Here is a 22,200-nt window from a genome sequence, read left to right as displayed (position 1 = left end):
TCCAAAATATTTTGATATCACTTCTACCGGACCATATGTAATATTTCTTCCAAATACGAGCCAAATTGAACATCATAGGTCGCTTTCTATTGATGTATGTATTACGTGTTCCAAATATGAGCCAAATCGGACGACAAATACGATTTTTTTAAATATCTCGATGCTTGCGCTACCTAGCGGCGATTTTTTTCACATGTCGATGTCTATTCATGTGTGTATTATGTGTTCCAAATATGAAAAAAATCGGACCACAAATACGATTTTTTGAAATATTTCGATCCATGCGCCACCTATCGGAGTTTTTGCTTATTATTGTATTGTCATCGGTTTCTGAACTATATTCCAAGTTTCAAGCTTGTAGCTTCTCGGGAAGTTACTTAAATTTCAATTACAAAATTCGTGCCAGCCAGCCAGCCAGCCAGTCAAGCTAGATAAAACCGTTTAAAAATAAACTTTATCGGACTAAAGGTAGCGTGAAGATGTGTAAATGTGTGTTAAGTCAATCAAATAGCATCGTGATCAAAATGACTACAGAGTAGCACTTAAATTGACTATTCAGTGAAAACCACAAATTGACCAAAGCTATAGAAAATATGGCTTTTAAACTTTATTTTGCCAACACGTTGGCAATTTTCGTTCGCCAACTGACGTCACACCAATTTAAAATGCCACAGCATGTGAAACAAAGGGAAACTGCGAAACAAATGGAAATTGTGAAGCGGGTTTGTAAATAAATTAACACACAAATTTTTAGTTTGGGCAGTGCGCAGCCAAAACCCACGTTAAAATCTTATATTCATTTATTTCATAACCCAATTACACGCTTTGGCATTATTTATTTATTGGAGGACTTTGGGCAAACGAAAATAAATTGGCAACATGTTAGCAAGGGAAATTTGAATGTCAAATATGCTGTACCATTGGACAATAGCTTCAAGCCAAAGAAAAAGCAATATCAAACGCTTTAGAAAAAAGTTTTATTTAATCAGAAAAAAATTTCGTTTATGTTGATTTGACTGTTGAAACACTTAATTCAGAATCAACAACTAGTGCGAAGTTTGTTCAACAGCTAATTGTGATGGATAAAAATGTACAACTATATCGGTTGCAGGGACGTGTAACTCGGTTGATTTTACCAGCTTTTTCTTGAAGAAAACTTCTTTGATCAGTGTTGCCGTTATCACAGAAATTTAGAATTTTCATACGTTTTCTTCTAAATATTGTATTCGGTGACTTGAGTAACTTTTTCCTAAAGAGCTGTCAATTTTGAGACTTATTTTCTCTTTTAAATAATATTTTTTTGAAAAATATCATTAATTTAAAATGCTTAATATTCTAGTGAAAAAAAAAATACGCAAACTGATATCAATTCCAGCTTAAATTTCATTAATATTTGAAAAATCCAAAATTCACCTCTGGTACTATTTGGATCAAGATTTATTAAAATAACAAACAAACAAAAAAAAATGAAGTGTCTTTATTATATTGTCACGGATATTAGCATCACTAAGTTATCCCATCACTAATGCGATGCTAAGGCCATGCCAAGCAGTATTTACGTTAATAATCAAATCAAGTATACACATATATAAGGCAGCCCAGAGAGATGTCACACACAGATGCATTTACTTATACGCCTCTGTGCGCGCGAGAGACTGTAAACTACAAACATTCACATCAATAATTCAATCTTTATGTATCTACATAAACGAATAAATAATTGCGTCTACACATATGTACCATGTACGAATACGAGCAGCGGAGAGTCAATGCGCAAACACATGCATATATCTGAGAAGTTTGAGAGCTACTGGACTAGTGAATTCTGGAAGCGCCTAAAAGATGTATAAAATTGTGCAATTTTAGTTATAGCTGAGAAGTTTGAGAGCTCATGGACAATGCTAGTACATTCTGGAAAAATGCGAACGAGGAAACCAAAGGGTATAAAAGGCAACAGATGAAGAGGCGCTGTAATTCAGTTTGATTTGAGTTGTCAAGCAGTTACGACTAAGACGATATCTAGCGAGCAATAGCAGTATTATTTTGAAAGTCAGTTTCATTCAAGCTATTAGTTTGGTTATTAAGCTATTCGTTGCACAGTTTGAGTGTTATTGTGAAGTATTTTAATAAAGGCCATTTTTCCATTATTCAATATTGGAGTTATTTATTCAACAGTTTAGCGATACGAACCTAGCAAAAGGGCAAATAAGAGGATTTGCAGCAAATTCGTTACAATATTTTATTGTTTGACTTTTAAATTTTAGCTCTCTTTTTGTTTCTATACCATTTTTTTTCAAAATAGCTTTTTTTCTTAAGTTGATACTAATTTTAAATTTTTCTTCTTTTGAGCATTGAGGAGTGATATATTAAAAATATTTAGACAATCAAAACTGATAATGAGACCAGTTCGAAAATCGGCAAAAATTTGCGATTTTTGATGATGTGCTTCAATATCAAACGTATTCCAATACAAGAAAAAGGATATACAGATAATGAGTTATCCAAATGTGTTAAGCAATTCTTGTTTATTATTTGCACAATCTTCAAAATTACCAGACAAACATTCAAACGAGTTCATACTTTACCAAAATTCGCAAAACAGATTTACATTTTTGAATAATATTTTAAGGATTATATATGTAAGTCAACTTGCTTTTATGTGTTTGCGGTTACAAAAAAAAATTAAAATAGCGCGAATTTTAAATTTTTTATATATACAATTTGGCGGACCCATTCCTACATGCCTTATGCCGACTCCGAAAGGCATTTGCAAGCAGATATATAAGCTTGTAATGGCAGAAACACTAAATTACTGCAAAGGGGTTGCACCGATTGTTTCTATGAAAATCACTTATTTTAAAGATTTTGAAGCTGCATTTTACTGTCCTTAACCACATCCCCTTGTGGGTTAGGGGTTAGAATATGCCCACCGTAGGTATACCGGTCGTAAAAGGCGACAATAATACCATGGCTAACCAATCCATGAGTAAGGTGATTTTACTCGAAAGGGAGCAGGGTGGGCGCTGGTATCACCCTGTGGGACCCTAGGCATTGTATTTATAAAAGCTGCTAACGTATGTCTACCGTCAGCCGAAAACAGTCGATAATTGTACGAGTGGGCCGGTGCTCATCTTGTCTTTTGAGATGTTTGAAGCTGCTTTAGACTGCGTTGCGAATAGGAGGCGTTCGCAGAATGGTTGGCCACATCCAAAAAAATGTGGCAGATTTGACGTTATCAAATCACTGCAGTGTGGCCGACCGCATTTGCAAAGATATTGCTGAGGCGGGAAAACCCCCCAACACAGTTATATGGTTGGAAAGGTTGACCACAGCCCTAAATTGTGGATAAACGGAGCGTAATTTTGATGAATAAAGAGGAAGTTTATACAACAAGCGAGTTTATTAGAGTTGTATGCCACAGTAGCAAATAATGATGAATATGTGGGCACGTATAAATATCAAATAATGAAGATAACAGCGACATGATCTTAAACGCACAAGTACCTGTGACTAACGAGATGTGGTCTTGATGTTTAGTGAAGATGTATCTTGAGAGTGTTTGTGTCGTAAGTACTAGTGAATATCACTGTCTGTCCTCTACCGCACACATAGTTTTATTCACAAGGAATTATATGACGCTCTCACTCTATGGAACATTTAAACAGCTATTCATTCTTAAGGAAATATACTTGCGCTGATAGGTTATATCGGTAATTGGTTCACGGCGAACGGACGTTTTAGATCATAACAAGATGGTGCATAGCGTTGAATGGGGGGTGCCACCTTCAAGTAATGTCTGAGCAAAACTAGTACTGTATATCGTTGTGACACTGCAGGACAGAAAAGGTTGGTCACATTCCTAAATTGCAACAAAAACACAAGATTTCAAAATAAATGAAAGAGGGATACTGATGCAAGCACAGAACTCGCGGTGGAGTTGCCGTGCAACCGGGTGCCATTTAGCCGAAATGGAAGGGGAGGGTGGATAGTCCTCCCCGGCCAAACCAAGGCTGGTCGACTTGAACACCCAGCTCACCGATTGGTACCAACTTGTTAGGCCGAAGGTCAACAGACATTGATCTGTGTTTAACACCGTGGGATAGGTCTTCTAAGATAGGTTCCCATGTTAAGCACTAATCGCCTGTCTTTAACCACAAGATCTTCGATGTGGTAGGTTAGCACGTTACCATCACACCACGAACCATAAAATAAATAAAAATAATATAAAATAGAAGCTAAAAAAAATATAAACAAAATAGCATAAACTAAAGTAAAATGAAATAAAAACAAGTAAGGAAGCGACTCTCATCGACTGTGCCGAGGACTTCATACTTTTCATGAAAGGGGCTGAACAATAATCTTATCCCACTCTTAATATCCAAATAATCGGCTTATAAGATATGAAATATATGGTGAACATATGTACATACCTAAGCGTTTTTTAAGATAAATTTAAATAAACAAGTAAGGATGGCTAAGTTCGGGCGTAACCGAACATTACATACTCAGCTGAGAGCTTTGGAGACACAATAAGGGGAAATCACCATTTAGGAAAATGAACCTAGGGTAACCCTGGAATTTGTTTGTATGACATGGGTATCAAATGGAAGGTATTAAAGAGTGTTTTAAAAAAGTGGGCCTAGTTCTATAGGTGGACGCCTTTCGAGATCGCCATAAAGGTGGATCGGGGGTGACTCTAGAATGCGTTTGTATGATATGGGTATCAAATGAAAGCCGCTAGTGAGTGTTTTAAAAGGGAGTGGGCCATAGTTCCATAGGTGAACCCCTTTTCGAGATATCGCCATAAAGGTGGACCAGGGTTGATCCTAGAAGGTATTGGTACGATATGGGTATCAAGTTAAAGGCATTAATGAGGGTTTTAAAAGGGAGTGGCCCTTAGTTGTATATATGTAATATATGTAATACGACGAAGAGTATTCCTGCCAAGATGCCAAGGACTTTTGATTTCGCCCTGCTGGACTTTTTCATTTTCTTCTACTTAATATGGTAGGTGCTACACCCATTTTACAAAGTTTTTTCTAAAGTTATATTTTTTTGCCTCAATAAATCAATCCAATTACCATGTTTCATTCGTTTTTTCGTATTTGGTATAGAATTATGGCATTTTTTTCATGTGTCGAAATTTTACATATCGAAAAAGTGGGCGTGGTAATAGTTGGATTTCGGCCATTTTCTACGCCAAGATAAAGTGAGTTCAAAAAAATGGTTTTTTGCTCAAGTTATCGTATTAATGACCGAGGGGAAGGACAGACGGTCGACTGTGTATAAAAACTGGGCGTGGCTTCAACCGATTTCAGCCATTTTCACAGAAAAAATTATCGTCACAGAATCTATGCCCCTAGCGAATTTCACAAGGATTGGTAAATTTTTGTTAGACTTATGGCATTAAAAGTATTCTAGACAAATTAAATGAAAAAGGGCGGAGCCACACCCATTTTAAAATTTTCTTTTATTTTTGTATTTTGTTGCACCAGATCATTACTGGAGGTGAATTTCGACATAATTTACTTATATACTGTAAAGATATAAAATTTTTTGTTAAAATTTGACTTTTACAATTTTTTTTGTTTAAAGTGGGCGTGTTCTTCATCCGATTTTGCTAATTTTTATTTAGCACACATATATAGAATAGAAGTAACGTTCCTGTCAAATTTCATCATGATATCTTCAACGACTGCCAAATTACAGTTTGCTAAACTTTTAAATTACCTTCTTTTAAAAGTGGCCGGTGCTAAGCCCATTGTCCAAAATTTTACTAATTTTCTATTCTGCGTCGTAAAGTCAACCCAGCTACCAAGTTTCATCGCTGTATCTGTCTTTGGTAATGAATTATCGCATTTTCTTGGTTTTTCGAAATTTTCGATATCGAAAAAGTGGGCGTGGTTGTAGTCGTATATCGTTCATTTTAAATGGCGATCTCAGGCGAGTGCCCAGGAACCTTCATATCAAATTTCATTAAGATACCTGAAAATTTACCCAAGTTATCCTGTTGACGGGCAGACGGACGGACATGGCACATTCAAATTTTTTTTTGATACTGATGATTTCTATATATGGAAGTCTATACCTATCCATCTCGATTACTTTATACCTGTAAAACCAACCGTTATCCAATCAAAGTTTTAATACCCTGTGTACAAGTACAGCTGGGTATAATAAAATGCAATAAAATAATATACTTTGCCAACCATTCCTTTTAATAATATAATATAATTTTTTAATTAATTTCACTTTTTTTCAGTGCCCCTTTGTCAATTTTAATTTTTTTGACATCATCATGTTTGGTGGCCGGACAAGTTGTAAATCCAGGTCCGTGTCGGAAAGATATAAACTATTTGTGCGTGGACTCAACAAGGGTGAGTATTAAGTTCTATATATCTAAATTAATTAATTGTCAGCTCTATAAAGCTAGGCCAGTTTTATAGTACTATGTATAGAGTTTAACATCATTTTATAAGCTTATGTTTTAATTATTTACAGCTCGAAGGAACCTGGTATATTCAATATAGTTATCCCGTCTGGGTGAATAAGGATTACCGCTGCCAACAAACTGGGTTCACTCATGGTCATATAGTAAGCAGCGAAATAAGTAATGTTGAGTAAGTATTTTTAATTGCAGGCAAAGCTTTTGGTTTTAGGTGAAAGTTATGTTGCCTTTTGTATTGTTGATTTTTCAACAGGGTGTAAAAGTGAAGACTTTTGTGTCAAAAGAAATTTTTTTCAAATTCCAAGTGCATAGGTAAAATATTTGTTTCCCTTTTCGTTCTCAAAAAATAACACTGAAGATGGCACAACACCGAAGACGGTTCGTATTGAAATCAAATTTGACAAAGAATGATGGAAAATGGTTCCAATATACATCAATTACTTGAATTGGAACCATTTTCCGTTGTGCCATCTGCCATGCAATTTATCGATAACGAAACAAGAACGAAAATTTAACTATAAAACTTGATTTTGAAAAAATAATTCTTTCAACCCCAATGGCTACACTTTTCTTTATATTATACATATGGCCCGAACCAATAATTTTCAATGCAAGAGAATTGTCGCAGCGGAGAGGGGTGAGAGTAGAGTACAGTATGCTTTACACTGGGACCTCGAAAACAATTGCTGCCAAATGTTTGCCTGCATAGATGACCTAGACATGCTGGTTAGGGGTAAAATTCTTGTAAAGTTAAAAATTGAGCCACAAATCAGCCAAGCAAACACTGGACTGGAGAGCTGGTCTGCCGAAATGATTGATCTCATCAAGGCTCATGCAGCCCTGATGATTAGGTCTCCGAAAATATTGAATAGGGATCTGACGAATACTCAAAACCTCTTCGTGTTGAAGCTGCATTGAAGACGATGAGATTAAATCAAGGGTTCAGAACTTTTTTCGGCGCTAGGTCATAGTATTTTCTTCACAGTTTAATCAGATCTCCAGAGTATATATCCGTGGTCTAATTTAGTGGTATTTGAAAACACATCTTCGCTACAAATGAGTTCTAAAAGTGGAATTCACTAACTCTAGGTTTTACTTGCTTAATTTGTTCTCAACCGATTTCACAGCTTTGGCCGTCCAAAACGTTGCTCCATTCGATTTTTCATTTGACTGACGGAATTTAAATGGTTTTCCATCTGGTCCTTCCAGCGCAGAGGGCCGCCCTGTCTGAGATTTCCTTTAGTTTTGAGGCACTGTACTTCCCGATTTTAGCTATGCTAAAGGTGTTGCTCAACGTCAATTTGCACAGCCGTATAAATTTTCGGGGGAAACCAAATGCAGACATGACGTATATAGGCTGCTCGTTTTCAAGTTTTCGAAGGCGGTTTTAAAATTGACTAAGAGGTAATGTGTGTCAATTCTTTTTTCGCGATTTTTTTTTTAAGATTTGGCGCATAGTCAAACTCTGGTCGATTGGGGATTTACCAGTTTTGAAGCTGCAGTTTCCAGTATTCCACTTTGTGTAGACTGGGCAAAGACCACTTGGATTCCAAGCGTCAGACTTGCACTCGTCCGATCATATTTCGCACATCCGATGGTATTTCGCAAAAAGGGTTATACATGCGCCTTTTATCAACTCCTCGTTGCCACGCAGGGAAACCATTAACGCCCGCGGACTTGCTGTTTTTTAATCCGGTTATTGATATTCTGATTTCGTCACAGTCGGGTGGAGGAACATAAATTCCATAAATTCATCGATTGAGGGCTCAAAGTCATCATCTTCCTTGGGCGCTAGGTGCATCGCTACTATCGGGACGTTGGTTAAAAGTCACCGGTTTCATTTTAAAAGTATTTTACCCCGGACTAAGAACCTTTCATCTGTCGTCGAATTGTTTGCTAAAATTTGCAGGCGTCATTCCTGGCGACTAAAAGCTCATGCTACTCGCACTCATGCCTTTCTGTCTATTCTTTTTTCCTCCTGCAAAGGCGTCTCACTTCCCCTCTCAGCTCACAGTAGCGTTCACATATTCTTCTTGATGTTTACTTTGAAAATATACACATTTTTTCACATTTATTAGCGGCTCCGAAAGGCTTAAAACCGGAACACTAACATTCCTTGAGGATGGACAACTTCAAATTAAATATAATGGAGAAGATGGTATGTTATTATAATGATATCTTTCTATGAAATTTAAACTATAACTTTTATTTATATTTTGCAGCTCTTTTTTTCAAAGTTCTGAGTGTTGTTTACAACAACTATATTGTCATGTACTCCTGCCTTGATTTACCATCGGGTAACCACGCCGGTTAGTAATTTTTTTTTTGAGTAAGCATTTCGATTTGTGTCTATGTCCAAACGCCGCCGACCGAAAGCGAATGGTGAGCGATATAAGTATAAATAGAAGCGGGTCTCTTATTGGTGGAAAATCAGTACCAGTGAAAACCTTTTCGAATCTCAAGTTTTTTGGATAATGTCTTATTTTACTAAAAGTTATTTAAGCCGACTTGTTCTCATTCCCTATGCCATAAAGGCAGTAAAGAAGATATAGGAGCAGACGCTAATGCGACTCTCTCACATACAGGACATGTATTTTAAAATGTATGGCAATGCATAGTTGATCTTGCCGATCCGTGCAATGTATGGAGTAAAAAAAACTGTTTCTACTAATTTTTGTTTTAATTTTATTTAAGAAATATTTTTCATAATTTTTTTTATTATTTAGTTTTGGAAATTTTTTTCACTGACTTCTTTTACTAAATCTTTCTACTAACTATTTTTATTTTTATAAGTTTTTTTTTCTAAATTATTTCTCTCTTTTTTAAATATTTTTTTTTGCCAATAATCTTTACTATATTTAATGAAATCAAGTTTTCTATTTTCTTACCTTTTCACAAATTTTGTGAATTTTTAAAATTTTTTTGCTCTTGTTACTAATTACTTATTTTTATTTTTTATACACATTTCACAAAAATGGGTTTTTTACTAATTATTTTCAAAAATTTTCTTTGCTTATTTTTTTTAGTAGTTCTAAATAAAATGTTGTTTTCCAATTCTTTATACTCAGTTGAGCAGAGCTCACAGAGTATATTAACTTTGGTTGGATAACGGTTGGTTGTACAGGTATAAAGGAATCGAGATAGATATAGACTTCCATATATCAAAATCATCAGTATCGAAAAAAATTTGATTGAGCCATGTCCGTCCGTCCGTCTGCCCGTTAACACGATAACTTGAGTAAGTTTTGAGGTATCTTGATGAAATGTGGTATGTAGGTTCCTGGGCACTCATATCAGATCGCTATTTAAAATGAACGATATCGGACTATAACCACGCCCACTTTTTCGATATCGAAGATTTCGAAAAACCAAAAAAGTGCGATAATTAATTAATTGGTAGGTGAGTTGAACTTATGACGCAGAATAGAAAATAAATAAAATTTTGGACAATGGGTGTGGCACCGCCCACTTTCAAAACAAGGTATTTTAAAAGCTTTGCAATCTGTAATTTGGCAGTCGTTGAAGATATCATGATGAAATTTGGCAGGAACGTTACTCCTCTTATTATATGTATGCCTAATAAAAATTAGCAAAATCGGAGAACGACCACGCCCACTTTTAAAAAAAGAATTTTAACAAAAAATTGAATATCTTTCTTATCATAATAAGTAAATTATGTCAACATTCAACTCCAGTAATGACATGGTGCAACAAAATACAAAAATAAAAGAAAATTTCAAAATGGGCGTGGCTCCGCCCTTTTTCATTTAATTTGTCTCGGATAATTTTAATGCCATAAGTCGATCAAAAATTTACGAATCGATATATCTTTACTAAACTCAGTTCACGTACTTATCTGAACTCACTTTGTGTTGGTATAAAAAATTGTCGAAATCCGACTATGACCACGCCCACTTTTTCGATGTCGAAAATAACGAAAAATAAAAAAAATACCATAATTCTATACCAAATACGAAAAAGGAATGAAACATGGTAATTGGATTGGTTTATTGACGCAAAATATAACTTCAGAAAAAAAATTTGTAAAATGGGTGTGACACCTACCATATTAAGTAGAAGAAAATGAGAAAGTTCTGGAGGGCGAAATCAAAAGCCTTTGGAATCTTGGCAGTAATACTGTTCGTGGTATTAAATATATAAATAAATTAGCGGCACCTGACAGATGATGTTCCGGGTCACCCTGGTCCACAGTTTGGTCGATATCTCGAAAACGCCTTCACATATATAACTACCACCACTCCCTTTTAAAACCCTCATTAATACCTTTAATTTGACACCCATATCATACAAACCCATTATAGAGTCACCCCTGGTCCACCTTTATGGCGATATCTTCAAAAGGCGTCCACCTATAGAACTAAGGCCCGCTCCCTTTTAAAATACTCATTAACACCTTTCATTTGATACCCATATCGCAGAGTCACCCTTGCTCCACCTCTATGGCGATATCTGGAAAAGGCGTCCAACTATAGAACTAATCCCACGCCCTTTTAAAATACTCATTAACACCTTTTATTTTATACCCATATCTTACAAACAAATTCTAGAGTCAGCCATCGTCCACCTTTATGGCGATATCTGGAAAAGGCGTCCACCTATAGAACTATGACCCACTCCCTCTTAAAATACTCTCTAATACCTTCCATTTGATACACATGACATACAAACACATTCCAGGGTTACCCTAGGTTCATTTTCCTACATGCTGATTTTTCCTTATTTTGTCTCCATATGTATGTAATATTCGGTTACACCCGAACTTTGCCTTCCTTACTTGTTTTTATCAAAAACTTTTCTTTTTTTCTTTTTATTAACAAATTTTAAAATTTTTTAAATTTTTTACTTTATGAGGTAGGTTTGGTCAAAGGCTGAGGGCTCAAGTCAATCCAGAGTCGGATGGAGGTCCCACTTCCCCCACCTAAATAAATACCCCCGTAAGCCCCGTCTTACTCACAGGATATAATTACAAAATATTATGGTTGCCCAATAGGTCGGGGGGAAAGTACCATCGGCAAAACCGACCTTGTAACTTTACTCCCCGTCGACCTAAAAGTAGTCCCTGGAATAAGTGTTAGGGCTGCCCAATAGGCCGGGGGGGAAGTACCATCGGCAGAACCGACCTTGTAACTTTACCCCCCGTCGACCCAGAGGGGGTCCCTGGAATGCATTTATATTGGCTCGGGCAGTCTGCCAGGGTAGTGGGGAAATCCGCCCCGCCACTGGCGAGAAGGCTGTTCGTGCATTACCTTTCCAGTCGATGGCGGCCGACACGCACTTCACTTACCTACGGCGAAGTGTGCCTGGTATATTCCGGCCAATCATTATATTCATATGTAACTATGAACACATTGAGAATTATGCTCGCATTGTCGCGCACAGCGCGCCACGAACGAAAATTCCCAAGCATTGTGCGTTCACCATTGCTGGCTTGCCTAGTGCTTGCGCGATGGTTGTTGGGCCAGTATGTATGTATATGTATGTCGGTACATACAATACTAGGGGCGGGCAGTAAATGAAAAATATCACGTTAGGGGTGGGCGCTAAATGGGAAATAGATATTGTGGCGTAGCATTTGCTACGTTACAGTCCCCTTCCTACTTCGGGGGACGAAAGGTTTTGGTATTCTAGAGTTTTGGCCGAGAGGCCTGCACTTCCATGGGCAGGGCCCAGGTAAATTTTACCATCGGTTGAATCCGATGGCGCGGCCGACATGCGTGTATATGTGTTCGTTGATGTTTTTATTATTATGATTGATTTTTTTTTTCCTTCTCTTTTTTCAACAATAATGTGTGCATTTCATTTGTGTTTAAATTTACATTGCAAGTACGATATTCATTTTAAATTTACATTTCAAGATTAAGGTATATACATATGTATGTACATTTTTATATTACATTTTAAATTTACATTTCAAAATTAAGGTATTTACATTTCATGTATAGAAAACTTATCAAACTAAGTCGGATCTTGCTTCTCCTCAGTCAGCGTATCGTACCATCTTGGAGTGACCTTTCAGCTTGATTATGGCGTGATCTTCGTCCCCCTACGCGCCGTGTTACACCCTTTTGCGATTTAGCCATAGTCCGGGCGAAGGAGTCTGGGGCGTGGTTTCCATTAGTAGTATCGTGTGGCTCTCGGGTTGGTGCATACGGTAACTGTCACCAGTGGTTGGTTTGTCGCATACGATGGCGTTTAGATGGCCGGCTATTAATGGCGGGCCCCAGAATGCCTTAACGTCCAGTATTCGTGGCTTATTTAGCGGCCACGGTACTGCGTCGAATGGAGGCGTTCTTCGGGCATGGCATCTTTTGTTCGTGCTTCTCTCGGCCCGACGACGTTACGGTTAAAATTTATTTCGGCGGTTGATGTGTGTGTTGATTCTGATAGTTCTTGGTGCCAGTTCCGATGGTCTTGTTTTGTACGTTGTGCCACCCTTGTTTTGATAACCCGTTCGGTAGGATTTTTGTGGGAGGCATACACTACAGTAAATCGTCCGGTGATGTTATGATCCCTCAGGATCGTTGCCGGGGCGTTAGTGACGAGTTGCTCACCATTATCGCTGAGGAGGATGGCCGGGTAATAACGTTGTTTTAGTGGTGTGTTGTGTTCTGCGGCAGTGTCTGACCCCTTTAGGTGTGTGCATGCTTTTTTATGTGTTTCTGTGAGCTCTAGGTGTTCTCTCTTTCGCTCTTCGTTGAGGTGTTCCGCTTCACTTATGTAATGCAGGGTTGCGGGTGCGTTTGCCTTCGTTGGACCGGCTGAGGTAAGGGGCTTTCCATCCAGTGAGACGGTAATGTTGCGCTTTGCCAAAAAGTCCATACCCAGTATAACACTCTCGGCCAAATTAGGGATAATGGATACCAACGTACTGGCTGTTTGAGCATTGTATTTAACCTTGACCGGGTAGGAGTGGGTACTCGCAATGCATGATTGGTCGGCGAGTTGCACGTTGCGACGATTGGATAACGGTGGAATCTTTCGTTGTTCCAGATGCCTTTTCACGTTGATATATGTCACGGCGGCCCCAGTATAGATCAGGGCGCGGCACATCAATCCTTCGATGAACACCTGTATGTAAAACGGCCGTCGTTCCCCTTCCCTTTGGCTACGGATGATAATATTGCGGGTGTTATCGAATTACTTCGGCTCATTCCGTAGCATGCACAATCCCTGGAAAGCGTTCCGTCTCGGCCGCATGTAGAACAAAAAAGTCGTCTTTTATTGGTGCAATGGGAGCGGCGGTGGCCGCGTTTCTTGCATCGCCAGCAGGTGTTTCCTGCATCGTAGCGGTCAGTGAGTGTGGACAGGGAGTGCGTTATTTGATCATTCTGCTCCTCCAGCTCCTCGATTACTACTGTGCTTAAGCTATGTGCTAACAGTCGGCTCTGTTTGGCTTCTTCGCTCCGCTGTAGTTCGTACTCGTCGGTGAGCTCCATAAGCTGCTCTATCGTTTGGAACTCGCCACGCTTCACAAAAAGTCGATACTCCACCCGTAGCTCGTCGTATATGCGTTCTAGATGATCTTCTTTGCACAAAGTCGGGTGGCGGAGAATCATCGTCTGGAGGGCGAGGATATAGTCCTTGGCCTTTTCTCTGCTCGTCTGTTTTCTTTGGCGGATAGCGTCCTCTAGCTGGCTAATATATCGCTTCGGCAAAAAGATTTTTCCGGCTTCGGAGCGGAAGTCAGCCCATGTGTGCGAAATATTAGGGTTGCCCAATAGGCCGGGGGAAAAGTACCATCGGCAGAACCGACCTTGTAACTTTACCCCCGTCGACCTAAAGGGAGTCCCTGGAATAAGTGTTAGGGCTGCCCTATAGGCCGGGGGGGAAGTACCATCGGCAGAACCGACCTTGTAACTTTACCCCCCGTCGACCCAAAGGGAGCCCCTGGAATGTATTAATATTGGCTCGGGCAGTCTGCCAGGGTAGTGGGGAAATCCGCCCCGCCACTGGCGTTGGGACGGGTTTCCTTCCTACCCGAGAAGGCTGCCCGTGCATTACCTTTCCATTGAGTAATAGGGGGTGTAAATCCCGTCTTACTCACCGGAAATGTGGGTAAACCGGCAGGGCGGCCGACAAGCAGGGGGCGTACCATCGGTGGAACCGACCTTGTAAATTCACTTACCTACGGCGAAGTGTGCCTGGTATATTCCGGCCAATCATTATATTCATATGTAACTTTGAACACATTGAGAATTATGCACGCATTGTCGCGCACAGCGCGCCACGAACGAAAATTCCCACGCATTGTGCGTTCACCATCGCTGGCTTGCCTAGTACTTGCGCGATGGTTGTTGGGCCAGTATGTATGTATATATATGTATGTCGGTACATACAATACTAGGGGTGGGCAGTAAATGGAAAATATAACGTTAGGGGTGGGCGCTAAATGGGAAATAGATATTGTGGCGTAGCATTTGCTACGTTACAACTTCTTTACCAATTATCTCATAATTATACCTTTCACGAACATGAAATGGTATATTAACTTTGGTCCGATGTTTGTAACGTTGGTAAATATAGAAAATAGACTCACCATTAAGTATACCGAATTGATCAGGGCGACGAACTGAGTTGATATAGAAATATCCGTCTGACCGTCCGTCCGTCTATCCGTCTGTCTGTTTGAACGCAAACTAGTCCCTCAAATTTTGAGATATCTCAATGAAATTTGGCACAAGGATGTATTTTTGTATTATATTAGACAATTGTCGGATCGGGTATAACATTTATCTCCCATACAACCCATCGTTCAGATAAGACGATTTTGGTCATTCCTGCCGCAATTTAAAAAGTATAAACGTGAAACTCGGTGATATATATTTTAATATATCACAGAAGATATCCTGAAAAAAATCACTTTGGTCGGAGCTATATATAGTATATATCCCATACAACCGATCCTTTAGACAGAAAGATTTTTGGCAATTTCTCCCTTAATTTAAAATATAAAAACGTTAAACTTTGTGATATTTATTCTAAATATCATAGACGATTTCTGAAAAAATCATTTCAATCGGAGCTATATATAATATATATCCCATACAACCGATCGTTCAGATAAGGGGTTTTTTTGCCATTTTTTATTTTATATTTATCTTAAAAATCGTTTAGGTATGTACATCTGTTAACTATATATTTCTTATCGTATACATCCGATTATTTAGAGATTACGAACGGGATAAGATTATTGTACAGCCCCATTCATGAAAGGTATGAAGTCTTCAGCACAGCCGAAGACAGTCCCGTTCTTACTTGTTTTTTTTTTATATTAAAACTTTTATATTAAGAATTTATTAATTTATTTGCTAATTTTCTTACAATTTTTATACTCAGTTAAGCAGAGCTCACAGAGTATATTAAGTTTGATTGGATAACAGTTGGTTGTACATATATAAAGGAATCGAGATAGATATAGACTTCCATATATCAAAATAATCAGGATCGAAAAAAAATTCGATTGAGCCATATCCGTCCGTCCGTCCATCCGACTGTCCGTTAACACGATAACTTGAGTAAATTTTGAGGTATCTTGATGAAATTTGGTATGTAGGTTCCTGGGCACTCATCTCAGATCGCTATTTAAAATGAACGATATCGGACTATAACCACGCCCACTTTTTCGATATCGAAAATTTCGAAAAACCGAAAAAGTGCGATAATTCATTACAAAAGACAGATGAATCGACGAAACTTGGTAGATGAGTTGAACTTATGACGCAAAATAGAAAATTAGTAAAATTTTGGACAACGGGCGTGGCGCCGCCCACTTTTAAAAGAAGGTAATTTAAAATTTTGCAAGCTGTAATTTGGCAGTCGTTGAAGATATCATGATGAAATTTGGCAGGAACGTTACCCCTATTACTATATGTACGCTTAATAAAAATTAGCAAAATCGGAGAAGGACCACGCCCACTTTAAAAAAAAAATTTTTTTAAGTAAAATTTTAACAAAAAATTTAATATCTTTACAGTATATAAGTAAATTATGTCAACATTCAACTCCAGTAATGATATGGTGCAACAAAATACAAAAATAAAAGAAAATTTCAAAATGGGCGTGGCTCCGCCCTTTTTCATTTAATTTGTCTAGGATACTTTTAATGCCATAAGTCGAACAAAAATTTACCAATCCTTGTGAAATTTGGTAGAGGCTTAGATTCTAGGACGATACTTGTTTTCTGTGAAAAAGGGCGAAATCGGTTGAAGCCACGCCCAGTTTTTATACACAGTCGACCGTCTGTCCTTCCGCTCGGCCGTTAACACGCTAACTGGAGCAAAAATCGATATATCTTTACTAAACTCAGTTCACGTACTTATCTGTACTCACTTTGTATTGGTGTAAAAAATGGCCGAAATCCGACTATAACCAGGCCCACTTTTTCGATATCGAAATTACGAAAAATGAAAAAAATGCCTTAATTATATACCAAATACGAAAAAAGGGATGAAACATGGTAAGGTTGTTTTATTGACGCGAAATATAACTTTAGAAAAAACTTTATAAAATGGTTGTGACACCTACCATATTAAGTAGAAGAAAAAGAAAAAGTTCTGCAGGGCGAAATAAAAAACCCTTAAAATCTTGGCAGGTATTACATATATAAATAAATTAGCGGTATCCAACAGATGATGTTCTGGGTCACCCTGGTCCACATTTGGTCGATATCTGGAAAACGCCTTCACATATACAACTACCACCACTCCCTTTTAAAACTATCATTAATACCTTTAATTTGATACCCATATCGTACAAAGTCATTTTAGAGTCACCCGTGGTCCACCTTTATGGCGATATCTCGAAAAGGCGTCCACCTATAGAATTAACCCTCGCGCCCTTTTAAAATACTCATTAACACCTTTCATTTGATACAAATATATTCTAAAGTCACCCCTGGCCCACCTTTATGGCGATATCTCAAAAAGGCGAACACCTATATAACGAAGGCCCACTCCGTTTTAAAATACTCATTAACTCCTTTCTTTTGATACCCATATTGTACAAACAAAGTCTAGAGTCAACCCTGGTCCACCTTTATTGCGATACCCCGAAAAGGCGTCCACCTATAGAACTAAGGCCCACTCCCTTTTAAAATACTCATTAACTCCTTTCGTTTGATACCCATATTGTACAAACAAATTCTAGGGTCACCCCTGCTCCACCTTTATGGCGATATATCGAAACGGCGTCCACCTATGGAACTAAGGATTACTCCCTTTTAAAATACTCATTAACACCTTTCTTTTGATACCCATATTGTACAAACAAATTCTAGGGTCACCCCTGGTCCACCTTTAAGGCGATATCTCGAAAATGCGACCACCTATACAACAACCACCACTCCCTTTTAAAACCCTCATTAATACCTTTAATTTGATACCCATATCGTACAAACAAATTCTAGAGTCACCCCTGGTCCACCTTTATGGCGATATTTCGAAACGGCGTCCACCTATAGAACTAAGGCCCACTCCCTTTTAAAATACTGATTAACACCTTTCGTTTGATGCCCATATTGTACAAACAAATTCTAGGGTCACCCCTGGTCCACCTTTATGGCGATATCTCGAAACGGCGTCCACCTATGGAACTAAGGACTACTCCCTTTTAAAACACTTATTAACACCTTTCTTTTGATACCCATATTGTACAAACAAATTCTAGAGTCACCCCTGGTCCACCTTTATGGCGATATTTCGAAACGGCGTCCACCTATAGAACTAAAGCCCACTCCCTTTTAAAATACTCATTAACACCTTTCGTTTGATGCCCATATTGTACAAACAAATTCTAGGGTCACCCCTGGTCCACCTTTATGGCGATATCTCGAAACGGCTTCCACCTATGGAACTAAGGATTACTCCCTTTTAAAACACTTATTAACACCTTTCTTTTGATACCCATATTGTACAAACAAATTCTAGAGTCACCCCTGGTCCACCTTTATGGCGATATTTCGAAACGGCGTCCACCTATAGAACTAAGGCCCACTCCCTTTTAAAATACTCATTAACACCTTTCGTTTGATGCCCATATTGTACAAACAAATTCTAGGGTCACCCCTGGTCCACCTTTATGGCGATATTTCGAAACGGCGTCCACCTATGGAACTAAGGATTACTCCCTTTTCAAACACTTATTAACACCTTTCTTGTGATACCCATATTGTACAAACAAATTCTAGAGTCACCCCTGGTCCACCTTTATGGCGATATTTCGAAACGGCGTCCACCTATAGAACTAAGGCCCGCTCCCTTTTAAAATACTCATTAACACCTTCCGTTTGATGCCCATATTGTACAAACAAATTCTAGGGTCACCCCTGGTCCACCTTTATGGCGATATCTCGAAACGGCGTCCACCTATGGAACTAAGGATTACTCCCTTTTAAAACACTTATTAACACCTTTCTTTTGATACCCATATTGTACAAACAAATTCTAGGGTCACCCCTGGTCCACCTTTATGGCGATATCTCGAAACGTCGTCCACCTATGGAACTAAGGATTACCCCCTTTTAAAATACTCATTAACACCTTTCATTTGATACTCATATCGTACAAACGCATTCTAGATTCACCCCTGGTCCACCTTTGTGGCGATATCTCGAAAAGGCGACCACCTATACAACAACCACCACTCCCTTTTAAAACCCTAATTAATACCTTTAATTTGATACCCATATCGTACAAACACATTCTAGAGTCACCCCTGGTCCTCCTTTATGGCGATATTTCGAAACGGCATCCACCTATAGAACTAAGGCCCACTCCCTTTTAAAATACTCATTAACACCATTCGTTTGATGCCCATATTGTACAAACAAATTCTAGGGTCACCCCTGGTCCACCTTTGTGGCGATATCTCGAAACGGCATCCACCTATGGAACTAAGGATTACTCCCTTTTAAAATACTCATTAACACCTTTCATTTGATACCCATATCGTACAAACGCATTCTAGAGTGAACCCTGATCCACCTTTTTGGCTATATCCCTAAATGGCGTCCACCTATAGAACTATGGCCCACTCCCTCATAAAATACTCTTTAATGCCTTTCGTTTGATACACATGTCATACAAACACATTCCAGCGTTTCCCTCGATTCATTTTCCTACATGGTTATTTTCCCTTATGTTGTCACCATAGCTCTCAACTGAGTATGTAATGTTCGGTTACACCCGAACTTAACCTTCCTTACTTGTTTTAATTTGTTTTATTTAATTTTTTTTGTATTATTATTTTAATTTATTTTTTTAGTAACTAATTCTTTATACAAGTTTTTTCTGCTATTTCTTTTAATAATTTAATTAAATTCATTTGTTTAACAATTTTTTTTACAAAATATTTTTATTAATTTTTTTCAAAAAATATGTCAAATACATTTTTAGTAATTTTTCAAACTACTAACTATTTCCCATTGGAATCAATGACCAAATTGATAGGTAATAAAAATTAAATTTAGTTTGTGGAAGCCTTCCGTAGCATAGCAGAGAAGAGAAAAGTCAAGTAGCACCAATACTATTAAGACATTTCCTAGGAAGCAACAGAACAAAATTCTCAAAAGTTGTAAAAAAATTTAGTTCGAATATTTATTTTCTGCATCGTTCATCTTTAGAGACCAAGCACTATTTTAAAATTGTTCAGATACGTCAAACATTGAGCAATAGACAGCTGTTTTGTTGGGCTTCGTGTATTTGTATTTGCAATAGGTTTTAGCTAATTTTTATACAAAACATTTACACTTGCCGATATCACTGCAAGATAAGAGATCACTGCATCCGATGACGAAGGGATGATTAATGCAGTTGGTTTGTTGATTTTTATACACGATGGAAAAACAAGGACACTGAAGATGGCCCAACATCGTAATAATTTCGTAAACAAACCAAATACCAAAAGGGATGTGGGTAAATCATTCCCACATATATCTTCAACATAGTCCCTGAAGCAAAAGTCTACGTAATGAATTAGAGTTCAACAATCCATTTGTACCTTTAATAAAATTCGAAAAATACATGACAAATGGACGAACATAATCACAATTCTACATGTCATTCAAAAGTCAAATATAAACATATTTATAACATTATTTTTTCTTCCAAATTTAGAATTCGTTTTTATTCATACACGAGAACCTAAATTTGACCAGGAAGTTTATGAACTTTACACGGGTGCTTTAAAAACCCAAGGGATTTCCACAAAAGAACTCGCATGGACCAATCAAGAGAATTGCGAAAATTTTGCACAGCAGCAGAGTAAGAGACGTAGATGGTGTTAAATATATTTGATTAATATCTACTTTAAATTTTCATATACTAGTTGTATATTATAAGCATCTAGTTGTCATTTGTAATTGTCAGATATTTTATTATAAAACTGAAAATTTTTGAATCTGAGTACAATATATAGAATTGTTTTATTACAAGTTAATATTTTTACAATAGGTTATGGGCCTGCATTGTGATATTTTTATACTCAGTTGAGCATAGCTCACAGAGTATATTAACTTTGATTGGATAACGGTTGGTTGTACAGGTATAAAGGAATCGAGATAGATATATACTTCCATATATCAAAATCATCAGTATCGAAAAAAATTAGATATTAGTTTGACGACCTTTCTATTTCATAAATTTTTATTTGCCGGCTTGAGGTCTGATGTTTTGGAAAATAAAACACAGATGTTTTAAATTTTAATTTTTGTTGGTGTATGCTCACGGCGTGCCTTCCGTTTTTGTATATATTAGTTTGGCGACCTTTCTATTTCATTATTATGGTAAGTGTCATCTGTAATATTCATCATTCGTCTTATACAGCCCATTGCCGTATTTACGATCATGTTTTTGGCATAATTCTACCCGATGTTATGGACTTCTTATACCACATTAACTTCAGTTGATTTCCTCGTCGTATTACTATTGAATCTGGATAGGGTAATTTTCCGTCGTCCTCGAGTTCCGTAGTGAATTTAATATTTTTGTCAAAAGAATCTAGTGCGTCAAGTATGTTTTGTACCTCGTTTTCATTGATTATTGCAAAAAGATCGTCCACGTATTTAGTTAATAATCTTGGTTTTCGTGCTAATTTGTTCATCGCATTGTCCAACAGTTCTTCCATTACAATATCTGCAATTATTGTGGAGGTTGGTGATCCCATCGGTAATCCTTTTAGTTGTTTATATATTGTTTCATTATATTTAAAATACCGATTACCTTTAATGCAGATCTTTAATATTTCTATGAACATTTTCTTAGGTATTTTCGTATATTTTTCTATTGTTGTCCACTTATTTCTTATTATGTCAAGTGCTAGATGTGTCGGTATACTAGGGAACAATGAAACTGCGTCAAAGGATATTATCTTTTCATCGTCATAAATATAAGAGTTATTGATATTTTCTTTAAAGTCTTGTGTGCTCTTTATATTATATAATGAACTGGTGGTGACGTTTTTTAAAATATCTGCAACGTATTTGCAGAGTGCGTGTGCTGGTGATCCCGTGGCCGAGCATATCGGTCTTAATGGTGTTCCTTCCTTGTGGATTTTCGGCAATCCATATATCCGTGGTGGTAGTGCCGTTGTAGTCGTAAGTTTATTTCTATCTGCCTTCGAAATTAATTCCATTTTAAAAAAGTTTATCTACAAGACTATTATTTTTATTTTGTAATTTTAAAGTGGGATCTTGTCTCTGAATTCTATGCATCGTCAGGTCATTTAATATTTCATCC

The 22,200-nt window shown here is 37.5% G+C and overlaps 1 protein-coding gene across 1 annotated transcript in view; it reads left to right on the top strand.

Annotated features, from left to right (window-relative positions):
- Positions 1-20,876, top strand: part of LOC137242797 (apolipoprotein D-like) — a 34,415-nt gene extending 13,539 nt beyond the window's left edge. The window contains exons 2-6 of the mRNA XM_067770049.1: positions 6,263-6,377; positions 6,502-6,620; positions 8,527-8,606; positions 8,671-8,757; positions 20,581-20,876. Coding sequence (XP_067626150.1) covers positions 6,263-6,377; positions 6,502-6,620; positions 8,527-8,606; positions 8,671-8,757; positions 20,581-20,750 — 571 coding nt within the window. The 3' untranslated portion in view covers positions 20,751-20,876. The remainder of the gene's footprint in view (positions 1-6,262; positions 6,378-6,501; positions 6,621-8,526; positions 8,607-8,670; positions 8,758-20,580) is intronic.
- The last annotated feature ends 1,324 nt before the right edge of the window (positions 20,877-22,200 follow it).

Source organism: Eurosta solidaginis, chromosome 2 (assembly GCF_040869045.1).
Source record: "Eurosta solidaginis isolate ZX-2024a chromosome 2, ASM4086904v1, whole genome shotgun sequence".
Lineage (NCBI taxonomy): Eukaryota > Metazoa > Arthropoda > Insecta > Diptera > Tephritidae > Eurosta > Eurosta solidaginis.
Note: the sequence above shows the minus strand (reverse complement) of the source record. Positions and strands in the feature narration are given on the sequence as shown.